We start from the raw sequence: 19376 nt of genomic DNA, 5'->3' as shown, positions 1-19376 counted from the left end.
AACTTTCACCCTATAGGTCCCATAAATAAGTTTCTAGTGAATCAGTAAGAATCATTTGTAGATATTTTCCTTTCCTAGTTCATACCAATCGTCAAACAAGAAGCCTGGTCCATCCTGACATGAAACCAAAATTGATCTTCGGGCACCTCGTGAACGTAAACTTTGCATCATGAATGCGCACATTATGATTTATCAGCCATTAAGTTTGCGTCCCTTTCGTTGAAATTCAATCCTTCTAGAATTATTGCATGTGCATCACACATGACACGAAATCGAATCAAGCATTATTAAAGAAACAAAACTCTTCCAGCTTGCTTGGACATCTTAAAAGTCAAGGTTATCCATGAAACAGATAGGTCAACCGAATGCAGAAGAAAAACACAGAAACGCGAGCAATTTAATCAAAATAAAAAATTTTAAATTTTAAATGTGATTACGAACATCAGAATCTATGGTAGACTTGTTAGAAACAGATATTTTTGTCGCATCAAGTAACTATGAGACAAGTCTATGACAACATATATCTGTCCAGGAACAGAATACATTGCAGATTAAAAGCCGATTCAGATTGCCATTCAGTTTATCCCCCCGCCCCGCCCCCCCGGGGGCCCCCCCCCCCCCCCCGCCCCCCCCCCCCAGAGAAGATAGGGAGCTCAAATGGCATGCCTTCAATTGCAGGTGAACGCTGATTTTTTTTGTTCTTAGCACGATTCAATAGAAATGAAGATGTGTGACAATTAAAGATCTTATGTATTTGTACCGTTTTGGCGAAACAATGTAGGTAGGTTAGCCTGCTGTGTAGTCCGGTGTGGTGTTTGAAAAGTAAGGAATCAAACCTTAGATCTGCTAGATAATTTACCAAGGAAAGTTGCATCTAGCTTAAACTCAACTGATTTCCTGCTGATAGAGAAAAGAAAAAGAATTTTGTCAAAACAGATCATGTAAAACTTGTAACAAACCAAGTTCTGACATTTTTCTACAAGAAAAGTATATCTGAAATCTAATGTTTTAATTCCGTAAATAAACTTAAGCATCCTGATTTTTGATAGAAGGGAAAGACCATCTTGCTTATGCTTGAGCTCCAATGAAGAATGTAACAGGTCCAAGTTTATTTCCCCAGGGGATACTACAATGACATATGAAAGAAGAGGAAAATATGACAACTGTTCTCGAGTATAGATAAGGGCTGATACAAATTAGCTCTCAATGAGTGCAAATAAACCGACTCTTAAAGCACAGAACATAATTTGTTAAGATAAGAAGACACGGTGTGTTCCAACAATCTCTTGGACATTCGATCTGAAACTCATCCTACATGATACTAACACTTCAATGGACATGTTAATGAAAAAAAGAAAATCAACTCATGAGCTGATATGAACAGCTTTAAATTGCATGTGAAGGAATTACTGGGCTATATTACCTCCAATCTCGTGGCAGATTGTCGATTAGTTCCTTTCGATCTTGAGGGAAGAAACTCCAAGCACTCTCCTGACAGCTCGTCAACAAGCTTCCTTCTGTTGTTCAGAGAATGAACTTTTCGTTAAAGGTCCATCCTTCTCTATTCAAAATAATATTATCCAAACTGCAATTTTTCATCTTTGCAATTAGCAAACTCGGTATCTCAGCCAAGACAACCACTCTGTATTTGGCTGAGTCCGGGCACTTTAACACCTTGTTTCTTCCACTCCTCTCTAACTCTACACACTTCATCCCACATTTCAGAGCTCGCATAAATATTAGATATTGCAATATACATATCCGAACTCTGCTTGTTTCTCTTAGTCATCTCAGCCACTTTACTTCCAATCTCCAAATCCCCATGCATTCTACACCCCGCAAGCAATGCACCCAAAATAATAGAACCATCGATACCATCCAAAATCTCATCTTTTATCTCCTCCACCAATTTCCAAGCCTCCTCGAGCTTCCCTGCTCTAGCTAACATATCGATTAAACAAGCATAGTGATCTCCCCTAGGAGAAATACCAAATTTTTCTCTCATTAGGTTAAAGTAATGCGTCCCTTCCCTAACCAAGCCACTATGACTACAAGCACTTAAGATGGACACAAATGTAACCTCGTTTGGCTTAAACCCCATGCTCATCATTTGCTCTAAAAGGTCAATGGCTTCGATGCCATATCCATGGGAGGCATAGCCATTGATCATCGAGGTCCAAGAAACAACATTCTTCTCTCTCATCGTGTCAAATACTCTCCATGCATAAGCCAAGCTACCCGATTTTGAGTACATATCAAGAAGGGATGTTGTCAAAATCAAAGAATTATCTCCATCTACTGCTATCATCTTGAGCGCTTTTCCATGTATCTGCTTGCCTAAGTCTATTGCCGCTAGGCTACTACAAGCATTGAGGGCCGAAGCAAAAGTATAGAAATTCCCACGAACTAGGCCCTCTTCTCTATACAACCTAGCCATCAATCTCAATCCTTCATGAGGCAATCCACACTGCACATGTCCCGCTATCATGGCAGTCCACGATATCACATTCTTTATGGGCATCTTGTCAAAGTAACCACGTGCTTCCTCAAGAAATCCACAATGCAAACATCCCGAGATCATCGAATTCCAATGAGAAACTTGTTTTCTCTCCTTCAATCCAAAGAGAACCTTTCGCGCATCTTCGATACTAGAACACTTACAATACATATCGATCAAAGCACTCCCAAGAGCCACATTGTCATAGAATCCCAACACAATTACAGCACAATGTACCTTCTTTCCAACACTAAGCAACCCAAGATTCGCACATGCTGTTACAATAGAAACCGCCACACTACTATCCACCTTCAAAATCCTAACCAAATCGCCATTCCATTGAATCTTCCTAATCGCTTTGATATATCTCTCACTGAAAACATACCCATTAACCATCATGAGCCTATCCATCACGCTCTCCTCTCTCCCCTCCATCACTCTCTCTGCACACTCCACCGCCTTGCATTTTAGATACATGTTAGCCAATGAACTAACAACTGCACAATCTGACTCAAACCCAGACGAAATCACAAACCCATGAATCTGAATCCCAAATCTAATATCCCCAATCCCTGCACAAGCAGTCAGCACACTCGAGACAGCAAATTCGTCAACACCCAACTCAAATTCTACACATCGAAGTCTCGAAAACAAGCCCAGAGCCTCAAATCCTTCTCCGGCAGTTGCATAGGCTGACATCATCGCATTCCAAGTGACCCGATTTCGTTCGGGCATTTCATCGAACACTTTGCGCGCAAAGGCCACATCGCCGCATTTCGAGAACGCAGAGACTAATGAGGTTGCCACGACGACGTGGGCATCGCAGGCTAGCTTAATGACGTGGCAGTGGAGGGAGCGGACGGTGGTGGGGTCCGCAGCGGCGCGGGCGAGGGAGGAGAGGAGGAAGGGGTTGGACTGAGTGCCCCCCAGGTGGAGGGAGGTGGTTGAGAAGGTGGTGCTTAGGATGGGCGAATAGGCATGTGGATGCGGTGTTAGGGCCCACAGGTGGTAGGCGGAACCATGGCGGAGTACACGGTACCGGGTCACGGGGAGTGGAGTGGGTGTGACACGTTCGAAGACGCGGGGGGTAGGTTTGAAGGCCAGGGTGGGGGGTGGACGTAGCGCTAGCCGTGAGGGAGCTTGGTGCGGTTACGCGGTTGACGTCGAGGCCGAGCTTGAGGAGGCGGCCGTGGTGGGCCCGGGTGTTCATTGTTGTTAATGGGTTTTGGGCATGGAAATGGGTTTTAGTGAGGTCGGAAGTGGACCGGGTTTGGGCGTAGTCATTTATTACTCTATTAACATATTTAATCTTGCCAGACGTAGATGCATGAAATTGGGCCATGCAAGTAGGGGTGCCAAACCGTATCCGTATTCGAGGAAATATCTGTAACCGTATCCGTTAGGATACGAATATGGTTACTCAAATCTACAACCGATAGGGTATGATTACGGATATGGTTTTGTAGTGAAATATCCATATCCGTATCCGAAAATATCCGAATACATATTGGTCACACTCTTACGATAGTTTCGATTCTTAGATTATGGATTTGTGGTTAACTTTAATGATCAAGATGTCTAATCTTAGTTTTTCAATCATAATGAACATATTAACGAACTCATTTTGTATCACTTGACTATATTTTTCTGAATACTATCTAGTTTTCTCATATCCTTTTTGTATCCACACGCATATCCGTTTATATGTCCGCATCTATATCCGTAACCGTATCCGATTTTGGCGGATATGGATATGAATTTTTCTTACCGACATATATCTGTATCTGTATCCGTATCCGAGATGGGTAAGCGGATATGGATATGGTAAGTGTCATATCCGAGTCGTATCCGCTCCGTTAACACCCCTACATGCAAGGCCTAATTTAGGCGCAACTAGCCAAGGTCATGGCCTTCTCATAGGAGTGCACAAAAATGCCTACATTTGAGAAGATATATGTATCCATGTACAATACGGATATTGTTGCTATAATCCATACCGATAGGACATGATTACAGATATGGTTATCTAGAAATATCCGGATCAGCGTCCAAAATATCTAAATATATATTTATCATATTGTTGTGACATTTTTAATCCTTAGAGCTTGTTTGATACAATGATAAAGGGGATTAAACATTATATTGGTAAAACCATATTTATTATCATATTAACAATCAATTTGGACAGAGAAGAGGGTAGGAGAGGGGGATGATTGATCTAAACCCAAAAGGATGGACTGAAAAGGAAAAGAGTATAATGTAATTAGTTGTGTTTGGATAGACGACTAGAGAATATAGAGGGAATGAGAGTGATAGAACTTAATTGTGTTTGTTTAGAGTGAAAAATAGGAAGAGAATGAAGCAATTCAATTAAAATCCAACCGCTCCCCTCCCAATCAGTCCACTTTGTGAAGGTTCAGAAAGTGAGAAGATTTACATCTTTTTAACCCCACCAATCTTTCCCCTCACTTACTACAAAGCGTAAACAAACAAAGTTTCAAGATGATTAGCATTGTATCCTCCCCAACTCCTCCCTTTCCCTCTTAAAAAAAGCTATCTAAACCCAGCATATAATTTCACTAGGGGGGGTTAGTCACATAGAACTTTTTAAGTAGAACTGGGATAATTGGTAAAGTAGGATAATTTTTTGACACTGGGATAATTTAGTAGAACAATGATGGATAATTCTTGAAGTGGGATAATTTGGTAGGATAATTTGGTGGGATAATGATGGATAATTTTATGAAGTGGGATAATTTGGTAGGATAATTTGGTGGGGGTAATGGTGGGTATAAATTATTATTATTGATAATTGTATATTAAAAATAATACAAGATTGATAAGCAATTGATTAGTCTAGTAATAACTATAAAAATAAAGCAATAAAACATCACTATTCATCTCAAATAATAAAATATTTTACAACTAAATAAAAATCTAAATCCCTAGAGTGACTCGACTTCCATCATCCCACATGGCCTCCGCCATAGAATTTCTCCAAGCTCCTGCAGCTACTCGTTGAGTTTGTTGAGTCTGTAACTCATCTTCTTCATCGGAGTCATCATCTACATCAGCAACATTTCGTGGAGCTTCTAGTGGAAGATCATAAATGTCGAAGATAAACTTACCAAATGAAATGTTAGGATGGGGGGTGGGTTTGGTTTATTTAACCATGCACATACTAACCCGAAAAGTTTCAAAACTTATCAAAAACCCCTAACATCAAAAAATTTATAAAAAGTCCCCTTGTAAAATATGAAATTACAAACAACACCCCAACAATTACAAAACTATAAAAAAAACTCACAAAATTTTCAAAAATTGCAAAACCACCCAAAAATGCAAAACATACAAAAAACACTAAAAAGTGAAAACCTTACAAGAATGACCATAAAAAAAGTTAACTTACGACAAACACCTTAGAATTTTAAAAATTACAACAAACACCCTCAAAAATCATATTTGTTGATGCCTGATATCACACAGCCGATGGGGTCTTTCCGCCGAGGGATGCACTTGTGATCTTCGTACTGACGGGAAAGAGGAAGAGGATGAGAGGTGGGGCCGCTTCCTCCTCCGACTTTGTGCCCGATCATTGGACTGGAATTCCCGATCCCTCTGCACAAGCAAGAAGAAACCAGTAAGAGGGCGGGGATCGGTTCCCCTGTGGTACCTCCGACGGTCAAGTCAACTGGTGAACTTGAGTAGGGTTTGAGGGAAGGTCCGAGGATCATTGAGGTCCCCGTCTTCATTACTCTTATTAACTTTTTAAAAGAAGGCCTAGCTTTTAGAATTACTTAGAGCTTTAGCCAAAAAAGAGTTAGAGATCTTCAAAGAGTTCAAGAAAAAAAGTCCTCTTCTTCTTACTCCCTCACCTCCTTTTATAGTCTGTCACCTCTGAGATTGACCTTTGGCTTTAACTATGCACAGGAGGGTGGTTCGGGGTGAGCAGACAGGCTGCCGAGTCATCCTCTACTTTACAGATGTCGGCTGGTGGCTGACGGATGTTAGACCCTAGAGGGGGGTGATTAGGGTCTTATGCTAATCTAATCTGATTTAAATGCCAATTAAAACTAATTCAAATATTATTTTTGCAAGATAGATATACAATATGTTATGAACAAGAATATGCAATATGAACAAAGAAATATATCCTAGCAAAGAGGTATATGATGAAATATATGAAAGGATATATAAATTAACACAAGGATAAACAATCTAAACTAAAGATACAATTGTGATAGGATAATATAAACAATGTAAACACACAATATGATCACGGAGTTTGGACCTTCTGTCCTACGTCTCTGCTCCCCACTCCCGGGGAGAAATCCACTATCACAACTGGGTTTTCTATACTCACCCGAATAACATTTACACCTCACACTCGGTTTGTTAGCTAACCGAAAACTTTATAATCTCATACTCTTGTAATCCCACTTTACACCATCTTAAGTGTTGGTCTCTAGTCTGTATCTCCCTCAAGTGTTAGGAATTACAACATCTCTCTAGGCATTACCACCTACTGCACTCCTCTTAGGACGACCCCGTCTCTCATCACACACTCCTCTCGGTGTACAAGTGTATTACAAAGTGAATCTCACAATAAGCACAATATAACAAATGATTGTTCTCTAATATGGATGAGAACACAATGAAAGCTCACACTCTAAGTCACAAACCCACAACCCTAAATTATACTATGAATATAAATACAATAAGCTCAATAGGTTGTGTGTGAACAAAGAGATAAATTAAATCAAACCAAACTCAATTTAAATCTAGCTTATGAAAGTTATGAACAAAATAATAAATAGCTAGAAATAGAGTTTAGAAAAACTTCTCTATGATAACAAGAGAGAGAGGGATAAGAGTTGGATGCTCAAACATCAATGGATGATCTTCCTCAAGCTCTTGTGAAATTGTTTTCACAAAACAAATTCTCAATTACTTAAAAGCTTTTTAAACAAACACTAAACAAAACTTTAAACCCTTGTTAAACCTTCTTAAAACATTCTATTGAGTTATCTTTAGAACTGAGGATATGTGGGGGTATTTATAGGAACCCCAAAGCTAAGAGAAAACAAGGCAAAAAGACCAAAAACCCAAAAACAGTACAATCTGAAAATATAGCCGTTACAGTGTTATGAGTCAACTCGATACTGTTCATGAGTCGACTCATAAGTAGCCGTTACAGGCTAAAAACCAACTTATGGGTCGACTCATAAAATTCATGAGTCGACTCATCATGCATGGGTCGACTCATGAAGTCATGGGTCGACTCAGCAGAAACAAAACACATTTTTCAGCACAGTTTATGAGTCGACTTATGATAAGCATGAGTCGACTCAACCTGTCTGGGTCGACTCATCATGTTATGAGTCGACTCATCAGAAATAAAATGTAAACTATACAACAGTTTATGAGTCGACTCAACATTGTTCATGAGTCGACTCAAGACATGCACATAGTCTATTTTAAACAGAAATCTGATTTTCAAACCTCTTTTAAAAATAGCAAATAAAATCAGAAAAATATAAAACTTTGGAAAATGATTGTAAACATGATAATATACATATTACAAAAACTGGTTTTTAAAAAGGGTCTCCCAAATGAAAAATATCATCATTTTTTAAAATAGTCCAAACATGAAAATGTAAACACATGAGTTTTAACATTTTAGCTTAACCATGTTTTGAAACATTACAAAATGATTTTGTAGACTTAATAAAAGATGTATATGATTATTATTAAGTCTAAAAACTAAGAATATAATATTTTCACAAATACAATAGAATATGAAACATATGAGTATGTATATGAATATATATTTGTTTCATATCTATGAAATTAAACCAAAACATATATGTATATATATAACTATATATATACAAAACCAAAATGTGTATGTGTGTATATAATTGAGCTTAAAATACTAACACACATAATATAAACCTAAAAACTAAATATACCCAAGCTATGATCTTGATCTTCAATAAGCTCTTCTTGGTAAACTTGCTGATGAAGCTTAAACTTGGATCTTCAACTTAAATTGTATTGCTTCACTCCACTATTCTGCCAGCCTCCATTGGATATGATCGTGAAAGCTTGATTCCATTCATCCTCCAATGCGTTGTTTGTCTACAATAAATAGAAATATACCAATACTAGACAAACAACATTAGTGATAAATTATTTGTTAAACATCATCAAAACAAAGAGGCCAACAATAGGAAAGTTATTCGAGCACAGGATAGGACGTCTGGGAGATATCTCAGATTCGATAGATGAGACAGGACGGGGGATAGACCGACAGTTTGTGCCTCCTTCCCTTTCCAGATGGCGGTTGGCGACTAGAGGGGAAGTCACTCGAGCACAGGAGAGTATCTTAGTGATCTCTGGGAAGTGACTTGTGGGCAGAGTGAGCTATTTTCACACGAGGTTTATCAGAGTTGAGATCTTGATAAGATCGCTCGATAAACTGTGGTGTTGATTGATGTATATCTGAATGTGGCTTAGCTGGATCTTATCCCTTTCGTGTAGACGTATCGATTTGTGGATCGCCTCTATGATTTGTCGACAAGTCAGTCAAGTGAGCTTTTGGCCAAGTGAGCTGCCGAGAAGGTGGTCGAGCTGATTATTTGGGGAGTCGTCTCAACTTATGAGGGGCTGACTAATCCCGCACTTCGAGTCGGTAGAAGATGACTCGTCTCCTCGACGGGTCAATAGACTTGCTCTTGGCTGGGCTTCTGGGCCGCTAAGTTGGTTTGGACCATAGCTTTTTTGGGCCTATGAAGGCAATCTCTCGACATCTTTATCTTTAAATGGTAAATTACCATAACACTAGTTAATTTATTCAAGTTGTTTTGTAATGAGTTATACTGGTCGTTGATTCAAAAATATGATTTTTGGTTCATAAGTTTTAGGAGTAAAAGCACTTATATAAATTGCAAAACACTTGTTTACAACTAGTGTAGTTGTATGTTAGAAGCACGATAGTCCTATTTGAGTTAATATAATCCCTATGTTATCTAGTTTTTCAATTTGTTGCATAACTAGATAGATGCATATTTCTTAATATTGATTTATCTAGTTTTTCAATTTGTTGCATAACTAGATAGATGCATATTTCTTAATATTGATTAAGTTATATGTTTTATATCTTTGTTGCATAACTAGATAGATGCATATTTCTTAATATTGATTAAGTTATATGTTTTATATCATCTTGCATGAATGTTATGTTTATGGATGGTAGTGGACAACGATTTTCTTGCATTTATTGTATTGGTGTAATATAGCTAGATATGTAATATTATTTACGACATCTTCCCTCCCCGAGCATGGGCTTCGCCTACGGGTTTAGGTACTTTCTCATCGATCATGGGCTACGCCTACGGGTATAGACCCTTATTCGGCTGTGGAGGGGTGTGGTTGTTTAGTTTAGTTATTTTATTTATAGCTTTTATTTTATATTCAATGCAATATTATTACTCATCCTACGAGATGGTTTTTTTCATAATAAATGGGGCTTGCACATCCTATGAATATGTGATTGTAATAATACAGGGTTTGTAAGGGAGCTAGCACTGCAAGGAGTTGCAAATTGCTTGTCAAAATATAATTAGTGTAGTTGTATGTTATTCCTTTAGTTGTCCACTACCATTCCATATTGCTTTTACATATGTTGATATGTTGGTTGTACCCCAATTGTAGATGTCAATACAATTGGGTGTTATATTCTATAAAGTTTATATCTCTATCTCACTAGAGAATAGTTTTTATTATAAAAACTCATTTTTAAACTTTGTAAGATATGGCAATAAGATTTTATTGACCATAGAGTGGTGAGACCGACATTAACATAGCGTTAGTGTAAAAGATAAATAAATCTAAAGTAGTTAAAAATGTATTTAGAATGAACTTTTAACTAGTGTTAATAAAAGTAATTATGAGATATAGCTCATGGGGTGATGCCCAACTTAAGATTAGGGGTGATGCCCAATCTTTCGCGCTATAGTCTTAAAGAGCGGTGGTTACTTAATTAAAATCCGATGAATATTCCCCGTGAATAGCTCGGAACCCTTCCACCAATATTGTGCTTACCTGGCTAGTTTAATTATTACAAGTATAAATATAGAGCATCTTTTAACTATATTAAGTTTGATTACGGTAAAAGATTTGTGAAATTGTCCGTAGCCCTCCATCATTTCAGCTGAATACTATTAAGCTTATAAATACTATATTTGTTGGCATACGTCAAGGCATAACTATTCTATGGATAAGTAGTATTCATCTGTATATTTGATAGAAGGATAGCTTAAGTTGGTTATGCGACTTTGTTGGCATACGTCAAGAGTTTGTATAAGTTAAATTTAAGCCAGTTAAGAAATGATGGGTCCAAACATAACTAGCATTTTGTGATTTGTTGGCATACATCAAGGTCATAAAAGACTAGGAGTAAAATTATATCAAGAATTACAAGAATATAAAAGATAAAAGTTGTCTACCAATTATTGAATGTATCAATTTGTTAGCATACGTTAAGGTTGATACATTCAATGATAATTGGATCTTGATCCCACTTAAAAACAAGGGGTTGTTTTCCGATCACCTCTTATAAGGTTTTGAGGGACTCGAAAAATAATAGGAGACATAACTTAGATGAAAATGATCCAAATCTATTTTATGTATTAAACATCTTCTAAAATATTTTTTCCTATCTCTTTCAGACCATTAGGTCTGGCTTAAAAATCATATCAGAACAGAACAAGTTAACCGATCCTAATTACATAGACTGGTTAAGAAATATTAAGAGTATCTTTAATTCCTCTCTCTATTCTTCTCTTTTCTCGTGTACCAAGGTTTATATCCGGTGTTTTCAATTTCTCTAGATTTTTCACTTATTCATTTAGTTTCTTGTAAATAAATTATATTTATCTTTATTCTAATCATGACATCTGCTAATTCCATTGTCTTTTCGGTAAGTGTACATATATTCCAAGTAGCTAATCTAATTCTATTTTCTTATAAAAGTCTCCTAGCATTTCCCCTTTTAGATTGATCTAGTCTATACCTAATACTATTAGGTACCCTAGTAGAGGATTGTAGATTCTTGGAATACCCTTGCTTACTTGTCATTACACCGGGGTGACATCAATGTAATGCATCGCTTCAGGGTGACGCCCTAGCAAACCACCATTGCTTACTTATCATTGCATCGGGATGAGATCGATGCAACGCGTCGCAGTGGGGACGCCCCAACGAGTATATAATAATAGGATTCATATTTCATGTGGATCCAACTATGTTTTACACTCGTTGTCAACTACCTAACATAGTCTTCCTCCTTTATGCTGACTTGTGACAGGCAGTGCCGACGGAGGTTTTAAGAACCTCCAAAAGATTTCTAAAATCAAGAAGTCTGCGATCCTCCAAAAAGATTTCTAGGGGTATGAAACTACTCAGCTTCTTCCTCCTTCCATCAAGCTTTTTGACCCTGACTTTGAAATTGTAACGCTCCTCGCCTTTAAATACTGTCAGTCTCATCCCAACAACGGCCAAGACGTACTGAAAGCTCTTCGAAGGAGAAGGGGGAAATAATAATAATAATAATAATAATAATAACAAATGATATCTCCTCTCTCCTTCCTGTTGATATTATTGTTAGCCCCGCCTCCCATTTTAACCACAGCATCACTCTCATCCCAGCTAAGAGCTCTCCTCCAATGGAAATCCACGCTCCGAAACCAAACCCCACTCTCTTCGTGGTCCCCCTCTACTCCCCCGTGTTCATGGGCCGGCCTCACCTGTACCCGGTTCAACTCTTCGGCCCAGGCTTACGTCCTCGTCACCGAAATCGGGCTTCCAGCCCAAAACCTCACCGGCCGACTCGACGCCTTGGACTTCGCTCCGTTCTCGGGTTCCCTGACTCATCTCGATCTCTCCGGCAACTTTCTTCACGGGCCGATACCCGGGACGATCGGCCTGCTCCATCGACTCAGGGACCTATACCTACCCGACAACCAGCTTTCGGGCCCAATTCCGGCCCAAATAGGCCGGCTCCGAAGCCTGTCGAGGCTGGCTTTGTATTCGAAACAGGCCTGACGGGGCCCAATACCCCGTGCCCCTCGGCAACGCTCACCGGCCTCGCTTGCTTCCGCACTGTACCAGAACCTAGATCAAGCGGCAGCATCCCTTCGGAGATCGGAAACGCTCAGCGGCCCTCCTCGCGTTTGATCTCTCCTACAACCTCCTCTCAGGGCGAATCCCCGCGTCTCTTGGAAACCTTGCGAACGCTGAAAACGCTGCAGCGTTTTCAACAACGAGCTAATCTGGGCGAGATACCGCCGGAGGTCGGCAACATGACGTCGCTGGTCGACCTGCAGCTCTCCGACAACTTCCTCTCGGGCTCAATCCCCTCCAGCCTCGGGGGCCTCGTGAGGCTGCAGAACCTGGTCTTCCCGGACAACGCTCTTTCCGGCGGGATCCCGGGCGAGATCGGGAACCTGAGGGAGCTGAGGGTGCTGAGCCTGCACGACAACGACCTCACCGGCGGACGGAGCTCTCCCTCTTGTATCTGTACAGGAATCGGTTGTCCGGTAGCATCCCGCCGGAGCTCGGGAAGCTTGGGAACCTGGTGCACCTGTATCTCTACACCAACCACTTGTCTGGGGACATTCCTGCGGAGCTGGGAAACCTTACGAGCCTGATGCACGCCGTGCTGTCTGATAACCACCTCGTCGGTCCGATCCCTTCGAGCTTCAGGAACCTGGTGAGCCTCGAGATTCTGTACCTCCAATATAACCACATTTCCTCCTCCATCCCTCCGGAGCTCGGCGAGCTCCAGAGCTTGGCGCTGCTGAATGCCTCGGGGAACAGCCTCGCCGGCGTCTTGCCAGCGTCGTTCGGAAACATGTCGTCGCTCCGCCGTTTGTCCCTCTTCAGCAACCAAATATCTGGTTTTGTACCCCCCGAGCTCGGAAACGCGACCAGCTTAGCCTATCTCGACCTCGCCAACAATCTACTGACCGGGTCGGTTCCTCCTGCTCTCGGGAACCTGAGGAACTTGACCACACTTGCTCTCCCCAACAATCAAGTCTCGGGCTCGATCCCAAGGGAGTTGGCAAATCTCCGGAACCTGCAGCAGCTAATTCTTGAGATAAACAATCTCACCGGCCCAATTCCTTCGTCTCTCGGAAATCTCAGTAGCTTAGTAGACCTGAGATTGTCTCTGAATCAGCTCTCAGGTTCTTTGCCTCCAGGAATCTCGAAACTAGCCAACTTTGTATCGTTTGAATTGAGTAACAACAGTTTTTCAGGCTCTTTGCCGCCCGATATTTGCAGAGGGGGAGCTCTTGAGTTCTTCGTTGTGAGCTACAATCAGTTCCGAGGTGAAATACCGAGGAGCATTAGGAATTGCACTAGCTTGATTCGAGCTCGTCTTGAGGGTAACAACCTCTCTGGCAACTTCTTCGATGCCTTTGGAGTTCACCCGAATTTAGTGTATATTGATCTGAGCTCCAATAAGCTCTCTGGTGAGATTTCACCCAGCTGGGGAGGATGCTCTAACTTAACTAGCTTAAGGATCTCAAATAACAATATCAGTGGAAGAATTCCATCTGAATTGGTTCGCTTATCTGGGCTCGGAGTATTAGATATATCTTTGAATCGGTTGAATGGAGGGATACCAGCAGATGTCGGTAATCTGACATCATTGTTCAACTTGAATATGAGCAACAACCAATTGACAGGGGAACTGCCAGTTGGAATCAGTAAACTGTCAGAGCTCCAGTTTCTTGATCTATCATCAAACAACTTGACAGGTTCAGTGCCAGAACAACTCGGTGATTGTTCTAAGCTCCTATTCTTGAATTTGAGCAATAATCATCTGAACGGTAGCATCCCATTTCAAATTGGCAATCTCCTAAGCTTGCAGCAGTCATTGGATTTGAGTCGCAACTCATTCAGTGGCACTATACCAGCCCAAATTGGAAACTTGATGAGGTTACAGTACCTGAACTTTTCTCACAATATGATATCAGGCTCAATTCCATCTTCATTCAAGGACTTACTTAGCCTATCAAATATAGATTTATCATACAACCTCCTCGAAGGGCCGGTCCCTGACACTCAATTCTTTCAGAATGCATCAGAGGCCTCATTCTCGCACAATAAAGATTTGTGTGGAAAAATTCGAGGTCTGCATCCTTGCAAGTCAAATTCCATAAGCAATAGCAACACCCATAAAAAAAATTCCAAGAAATTCATTTTGGCTGTCGTGCTCACTGTCATCGGTGTCTTGTCTCTTCTCCTTCTAAGTTTGATCCTTATCAAGAAGAGATCAAAAGGAACCGAGAATGGCACAAGAGAAGCAAGCGTTAGAGATACTTTCGCGATTTGGAACTTTGATGGGAAAATTGCATACGACGATATAGTTACAGCAACAGAAGATTTCGATGAAAAATACCTGATTGGTATGGGGGGATATGGTAGTGTGTACAAAGCAACTCTGCCCACACAAGAAATTGTAGCTGTAAAGAAAATCCACCCATTAGCTGAGAATAATGCAGATGAGAAAAGTTTCAGGAATGAAATCCAAGCACTTACCCAGATTCGCCATCGCAATATTGTGAAGCTTTATGGATTCTGTTCAACAAATAGATGCAAGTTTCTAGTGTACGAGCTCATGGAACGGGGAAGCTTGGCGAGCATTCTTGATAATGATGAAGGAGCCATGGATTTGGATTGGAACAGAAGAGTGAGCATTATCAGAGATGTTGCATATGCTTTATCTTATATGCATCACGATTGTAGTCCTCCGATTATTCATCGTGATGTATCGAGTAAAAATATTCTGCTGGATTCTGAGTATAAGGCTTGTGTATCGGATTTTGGGACAGCGAGGCTTTTGAAGCCTAACTCGTCGAATTGGACTTCAGTTGCAGGAACTCATGGATATGTGGCCCCAGGTAAGTTTCTATTACGTCCCAGATAGCATAAACCTAAGCCTATGCTGCATTAACACTTCTACTAATAGCACTTATGCATGTGCATTACTTCATAAATAGCTTTAATATAGCCGCAGGATACTTTCATGCATTCTTGATTATGGATATAGATCAAAAATGGCGTATTTTTTTTTTTAATATTCTACTTTTAGCATCAGATACGCTTGGATACTTCTCGGATGCAGTTTTGGTGAAAATGTGAAATAATTGCTTGATATGCATCGTACATATTACAATACGTATTTAATTCCAATTTTAGGTTTAATATTTGTGAAATTATGTTAATATGATAGCTTAGGTTGTCTTCCAATAGAAGACTTGAGATATATTAAGCTCCTACGTTAAAGACTTAATGAAATTAAAAGCCAATTCCTGATTCCCCACGTTATGTTAAGCTTGTGTTTGGTTATTATTTTTGGGAAATAAATGTTCAGAAGTTTTTATAAAAAGGGTAAATTGCACATAGACCCCCTGTACCATCAAGAATAGTGGCAGATCAAGATAGAGCCCCGTACTATTTGCCCAAGTGAGGATAGGCCTCAGAGTGATTTTTTTTAATGCTATAGAAGAAGTTCACTCAAGGGTTCTATCCACAAATAGAACTACAATGGGTATATCCGCAATTAGGCTATAGTAGAGGGGACTATCGACAATTAATTTTATAAAAAATTCTTTGAAATGATATTGACATCTCAATGCACAACTTCAGGCTAAAATCTTCAATTTCTCTCTGTAAATGTTACTTTCTCCATTTGAGAAATAGAATTCAAACACTCATTCAAGCATATTTCTCTCCTCTACCTTTGACATTGTCTATTACCAGTAAGCAACCAACTAGTTTCACTGCTTGGCCATGAATGAACGGATCGGAGTTACTTGCTCTACTGTAACTAAATTAACACTCACCATGATGGTTACTAGTTCATTTTTGTACAATCCTTTTCTTAAGTCACCATATCGTCATTTCTCTCTGCTAAATTTCGCCTAGGTGTAAATTTCTTTTCGACATAATCTTAAACCATCTCCTCTCAAATTGATCATATATGAATTAGCTCCTCAATATAAGCATTACCAAGGTAAAAGCATAAACAAATCTCCGGACTGTGCAAGCTTTCGAAGAAAACCGTGAAATTTGTGCATGATTTATGGTACAGACAGTATCAATAACAACACGAAATGCGAGTTTTGACGCCTCTTGTTGTTTTCCTTGTCCACTGCAGAACTTGCCTACACAATGAGGGTGACCGAAAAATGCGATGTGTACAGTTTTGGAGTACTAACACTCGAAATAATAATGGGAAGACACCCATCAGATCTCATCCCAATTCTATCATCATCATCCGCGACAACAGATCAAGATGTGTTACTACCCGATATCATGGACCATCGTCCACCTCTTCCTACATTCCCCACTGCAGATTCAGTACTTTTTGCGGCCAGGGTTTCAGTGAAATGTTTAAGTACTGATCCACAAGCTCGCCCATCGATGATGCAGGTATCACAGGAGCTAATTCCCCGAAACCCACAACCCTTTATCAAGTCTCTACATGCTATTAAGTTGTCAGATATTACAGATTGTTAGATGTAACATATATTGTGATATTTCATCGACATCGGTATTATTGACGAGAAGTTAATTATAGATTTCGTCAATATTCGTGTATGTATGTCCGAAAAAGGCTTTTGAAAGGATGGGAAATTAATGTTTATTCCTCATTGACTACACTCTCTAAAGTGTAAATGGATTACTTCTCATTTCCTTGTGCTTTGCTCAACAACAAGCAACATACATAATCTCATATGATAGATTCGGTCGTAAAACTTTTTGAATGAAACGCCGAGATTATGGGGTCCATGGATTTGGACTGTTTTAACAGTTGCCGACAGAATCAAAGATTAGGATTAAGATTTTGAGTCTAAGAGACGTACGGGGTGTTTAGGAAAATTTTGTGCTTGCCAAAAAGGAAATTGACGGTGGTGGCCTCCATACGAAGGATCCAAAAAGAGAAGCTTCTCAGAACATAGCCATCAGGCCCACAGGCCACCCATCAAAATCCAAAGGGGAATTCTAGGCGTAAGGGAGGTTTTCAGCAGATGAACAAGATATTTTGACGAGGTTGGCGGACATTTAAAATGATTTTTACATGGTAACTCGTATCAATGTGATACGGGTGTATCTTCTCTCTACTTCGGAAGCTTAGCGATCCTCATGGGAGCTTGAGGATAGATGATTCTCATGATAGCTTGAGAATTGAAACATGGGTGGAGCCGTTGGTGTCGGCGAAAGAGGTCAAAAGCAGGAAAAACAGAAGAATCACGAAATGGAAGAATCGGCTCTGGTCGGTCGATCGAATGGTTGACACCGATCGACCGACAATGCTATATGATGCGGCATAAACATGTACCAAAAAGGTTGCAAGTGCACAACCGTGTCAAGTTATAGTATAAAGATATCGATCCCACGAGGAATGTGTTTTTGTAGGAAAAAATATAAAATCGGTTCTTATGTTGTGTGCGTGACAAAAAGGAGTGATGAGTGAATGTGATTGTGGAGAGATAATGAAAGATAGTGTGTAGATCAATGTGTTTGAGAACAAATGTGATCAATAAGGCAAGAAAGAAGAATGAATAAAATTGAGAAACAAATCAAAAAAAAATAAAATTCAAGAATAAAAGAAAATGCAAGAAATTAAAGATGGTGGATTCAATTATAGATATGGGTAATCTAAAATTGAACCCACTTCTTAGAAAATGGTGATTCCCTAGAGGGTTCTAGCCTAAAGGCGAATCAAACAAAATAAAAATAAACAAAAAGAAAAACTAAACCCAAGAGGGTTCTAGCCTCAGGTGAATAGTACAAGAAATTAAAATCTAACTACAAAATAAATTACAAAATCTAAACTACAAAATAAATTACAAGAATTAAATACAAGAAAATAAATCTAATCTATAAGCATGAAATAAATCTAATCTATAAGCATGAAATAAATCTAAGGCAAGATGGTTTTAGCCTCTTGGCTATTTAACAAGAAAATAAAATCTAACTATAAGCATAGAAATAAATCTAAACTAATAAGCAATAAAAAAGAAATAAAAGAGAAAAAAAAAGAAATGCAAACCTCTAAACAATTCTTCATCTCCATCTTCATCATCCAATAAATAAAAGAAATATTTAAAGTGGTAAAAAATTTATTATTATTAATTGTAACAAAAAGTTATAAATTTGGAAGGCCTTCTCAACTAAGAGTAGCCCTCCTCTCCAAAAAGAGTTACAAAAATTTTCACACCTCTAAACCCTCACTCTCTACCCTTATTTAAAGTAAACATCAGTGAATGAGAGCCATTGGATTGAAATCTTATCCAAAAACAACAAATTTTAACCTTAGATTCGTAACTAACTGCCCAGTATATCGATGCAGGCATCGATGCCTGCCCTTCTCCTTTTGCTGTCCGCAGATTCTTCTTGTTATTTGCTTTTGGACTTTGGACATTGGCTTTTCTTGGACTCTTGGGCTTTGGCTTTGATTTATTTCTTCATTAAATACTTGAAAGAATTCATTGGGCTTCACGGCTTCATTTCTTCATTAAATCAAGGGCTTTTTGTTGAGAAATTAGAGTTTGAGATTTATTCTTCATTAACCTGCAATTAAAGATAAGAACAATTATTAGTAATATATTTATTCATATAAAATAGATAATGAGGGTATAAAATTATAATAAAATGTGATTATCAAATACCCCCACACCTAAACTTTTGCTAGTCCTCTAGCAAAGAAAGAAAACTAAAAGAAAACCTAATTCACTTTCGCAGGAATCGCGGTTATATTTAGCGCATACAACAAGCCTTTAAATCCCTAGGTTACCCTAGT

General features: G+C 39.3%; 2 protein-coding genes across 2 annotated transcripts; one reads left to right on the top strand and one right to left on the bottom strand.

Annotated features, from left to right (window-relative positions):
- LOC109851056 (pentatricopeptide repeat-containing protein At2g13600-like) lies at positions 865-3413 on the bottom strand. The gene is made up of 2 exons (XM_020421171.1): positions 1424-3413; positions 865-900 (listed from the first exon to the last, which is right to left on the bottom strand). Exon 1 carries the CDS (start codon positions 3230-3232, stop codon positions 1625-1627), a length of 1608 nt encoding a protein of 535 aa, XP_020276760.1. The 5' UTR covers positions 3233-3413; the 3' UTR covers positions 865-900; positions 1424-1624.
- On the top strand, positions 3518-17232 carry LOC109847294 (MDIS1-interacting receptor like kinase 2). Its single transcript, XM_020416530.1, has 5 exons — positions 3518-3532; positions 10085-10144; positions 12131-12598; positions 12924-15468; positions 16728-17232. The coding sequence occupies exons 1-5, from the start codon at positions 3518-3520 to the stop codon at positions 17087-17089; spliced, it is 3450 nt and encodes a 1149-aa protein (XP_020272119.1). The 3' UTR covers positions 17090-17232.

Source organism: Asparagus officinalis, chromosome 7, assembly GCF_001876935.1.
Source record: "Asparagus officinalis chromosome 7, Aspof.V1, whole genome shotgun sequence".
In the NCBI taxonomy this organism is placed as follows: Eukaryota; Viridiplantae; Streptophyta; class Magnoliopsida; order Asparagales; family Asparagaceae; genus Asparagus; species Asparagus officinalis.
Note: the sequence above shows the minus strand (reverse complement) of the source record. Positions and strands in the feature narration are given on the sequence as shown.